This window comes from Marmota marmota, unplaced genomic scaffold, assembly GCF_001458135.2.
Source record: "Marmota marmota marmota unplaced genomic scaffold, marMar, whole genome shotgun sequence".
Classification (NCBI taxonomy): domain Eukaryota; kingdom Metazoa; phylum Chordata; class Mammalia; order Rodentia; family Sciuridae; genus Marmota; species Marmota marmota.
This window is the reverse complement of record NW_026012332.1, coordinates 1-2,738: the sequence shown is the minus strand read 5'-3', so window position 1 is coordinate 2,738 and position 2,738 is coordinate 1. Positions and strand designations below refer to the sequence as shown.

The 2,738-nt window shown below is 61.4% G+C and overlaps 1 protein-coding gene across 1 annotated transcript; it reads left to right on the top strand.

The window, feature by feature from the left end:
* Positions 1-425: 425 nt before the first annotated feature.
* LOC107134987 (mediator of RNA polymerase II transcription subunit 16-like) lies at positions 426-1,862 on the top strand (the record flags this gene model as incomplete). The annotated part of the gene is made up of 2 exons (XM_015476961.2): positions 426-1,076; positions 1,736-1,862. Coding segments are annotated over exons 1-2 (481 nt in total), but the record flags the coding sequence as incomplete, so codon positions are not given.
* Positions 1,863-2,738: the final 876 nt, after the last annotated feature.

Genomic DNA, 2,738 nt, shown 5'->3' with positions numbered 1-2,738 from the left:
TTTTTTTTTTTTTTTTTTTTTTTTTTTTTTTTTTTGCAGTACTAGGAATTGAACCCAGGGCCTTACACATCACAGGCAAGCAGTCTACCACTGAGCCTCATCCCAGCCCTTTTTGAAAAATTCTTATTTTATTTTGAGACAGGATCTTGCTAAGTTGCCCAGCCTGGCCTTGGACTTGGGATCCTCCTGCTCCGCCTCCTGAGTGGCTGGGGTAGCAGGAGGTGCCACTGTGCTGGGCTCCCTACCTGCCTCTCTAGATGAAGCTTTGCTGGCACACAGCCACACCTGTTTGTGGACAGTGTCTCTGTGGCTTTTCCTGCCCTACACAGGCAGAAACAGCCCGGGGGCTGCAGCAGGGACTGTCTGGCCTTTTACAGGGAAAAGTCATGATGCTGTGTGTACATTCACCCGTTTCCTCCAAAGACTTGTTCTGCTTCTGTCAGCAGCAGAGGACACTGAGGCTCAGAGAGGGAGGCCCATATCATGCAGTGCTCCAGTGGCTAGGCAGCAGCGGCTCAGGCCCAGGGACTCTTTGGCCACCTTCCAGTGTGCTGGTGTTTCTGTGGGTGCAGTGACCAGAGGGGCTTGTCGGGTCAGGAAAGGCAGACCCCAGGCTGAGCAGGCCTTTCGCCTCTCCCTTACAGTCAGGTGCCTCCAGCTTTGGTGAGAAGTTCTCCCGCGTCAAGTTCTCACCGTCACTCACGCTGTTTGGTGGCAAGCCCATGGAGGGCTGGATCGCCGTGACCGTCAGCGGCCTGGTCACAGTGTCCCTGCTCAAACCCAGCGGGCAGGTGTTGACGTCCACCGAGAGCCTGTGCCGGCTGCGTGGCCGCGTGGCCCTGGCTGACATCGCCTTCACGGGCGGCGGCAACATTGTGGTAGCCACCGCGGATGGCAGCAGTGCCTCGCCCGTGCAGTTCTACAAGGTGTGCGTGAGCGTGGTCAGCGAGAAGTGCCGCATTGACACAGAGATCCTGCCCTCGCTCTTCATGCGCTGCACCACAGACCTCAGTCGCAAGGACAAGTTCCCCGCCATCACCCACCTCAAGTTCCTGGCCCGGGACATGTCCGAGCAGGTGAGGAGCCGCCACCGTGCTCACTGGCATAAGCAGCATGGATCTTTCCCTCAGGTTGAGTCCGGAGCTGACTGGGGCCTTCCTGCCAAGATCTCGGTGCAGCAGACCGGGTCTCCCAAGGAGGGTCCTTGTCCCCCTCCTCCAGGTCTTGTGACCCCAGGAAGAGTCCTCATCCCCCTCTTTCAGCTGCTGAGGCCCAGGGAAGGACAGTCCTGGTCCCCTCCTCCAGCTCCTGAGGCCTCGCAGCCCTCGGCCCCAGCCCCCTCCTCCAGCTCCAGGGCCAGCAGCACAGTGTCTTGCAGGCTCCCTGATTCTGACCCTCCTGCCTCCTCTCAGGAGGTCCCTGTGGTGACCCTGGGTGACCCCAGCTCAGGGCCTCCCATGTTGCCACCTCAGAGCCCCTCTGCCCCAGGAAGTAACATAGCACAGGCCCAGGGACGAGGACTGCGTGTCTTTGATCCCCCAGGTCACCTGAATTCCCTGTGGGCCCCAAAAGTCTGGAAGCCCCTGTGTGGTTCCCTTGTGCCCTCCTCAGGGAGGTCCTGTGCTGTGCGACCTCGCTCCAGGGTGTGGGCCCAGTTCACAGGCCTGTGAGGTCCCGGGGCTGGGGGGGACACTCGGAAGGCCCTGTCCCCATGCCTGACCCAGCCACACCCCAGGTGCTCCTGTGTGCGTCCAGCCCGACGAGCAGCCTCGTGGAGTGCTGGTCCTTGCGCAAGGAGGGGCTCCCCGTGAACAACATCTTTCAGCAGATCTCTCCCGCTGGTGAGTCTTCTCGGGCCCTGGGCAAGTCTGGCCTTGGCCTTTCCCAGCCCTCAACTCTGTCCTCTCACACCACATCGAGGCAGGGGCTTTCATCCTGGTCTCTGGGGTAGGAAACAGGCTAAGAGGCGGAGCTGTCCACCCGTTGCCTGCAGAGGCAGCAGGCACCTGGTCTCAGGACACGGAGTGCAGAGGTCCTGGGGGGATGTGGGGGTGGGCAGGAACAGGCGCAGGGCAATGAGCAGCATACACGGGCCTGTAGGCACAGGAGACTGTATTTTGAACGTCATGGAATCTTCCAGAGACCCTGGTTTGCCGAGGCTTGGGCTTGCTGTTTGTCCAGGACACACGACCCAGCCTCCTGCTGCCTGGGCCCTCCTAGAGGAGCCCTCCCAGCACAGCCCCGGGGAGCCACGGATGTCCATACCACCCACCCACCCACCCAGTCAGCCCTAGGTTCCAGGCTCACCTGCCCTGGAGGGAGATGCGTTCCCGTTGGCCTTAGTGGACCCTAGAGTGGTCAGCCTTGAGTGTGCTGAGCAGAAGCTGCTAATGAGACCATCCTGGCTCCTGCCAGTCTGGGAGGTGGTCATGTGACTCCTTGCTGTGGCCGGGTGTCTGAGGGCGCAGGCAGCCTGGGCACTTGGCCAGTGGCTGACACCACATCGCCTGGCGGGCAGGGCTACCAGGGCCATGCTGGGCCTCTGGCAGAGCTCAGCTGGCCCCCGCCCCTCTCCTGCCCCTTGTCCTCCAAGCAGCCTTGTGGGGCACTTGCAGCCAGGCCAGGCAGACCTGCTGCCCCGTGCCCAAGGCACCTCCCCACAGCGGGCCTGCCTGCTGTCCTTGTCCCTCTTTCCTGCGGCCTTGAGGTCCCACTCTTCCCTCATCACCTGCTGCAGT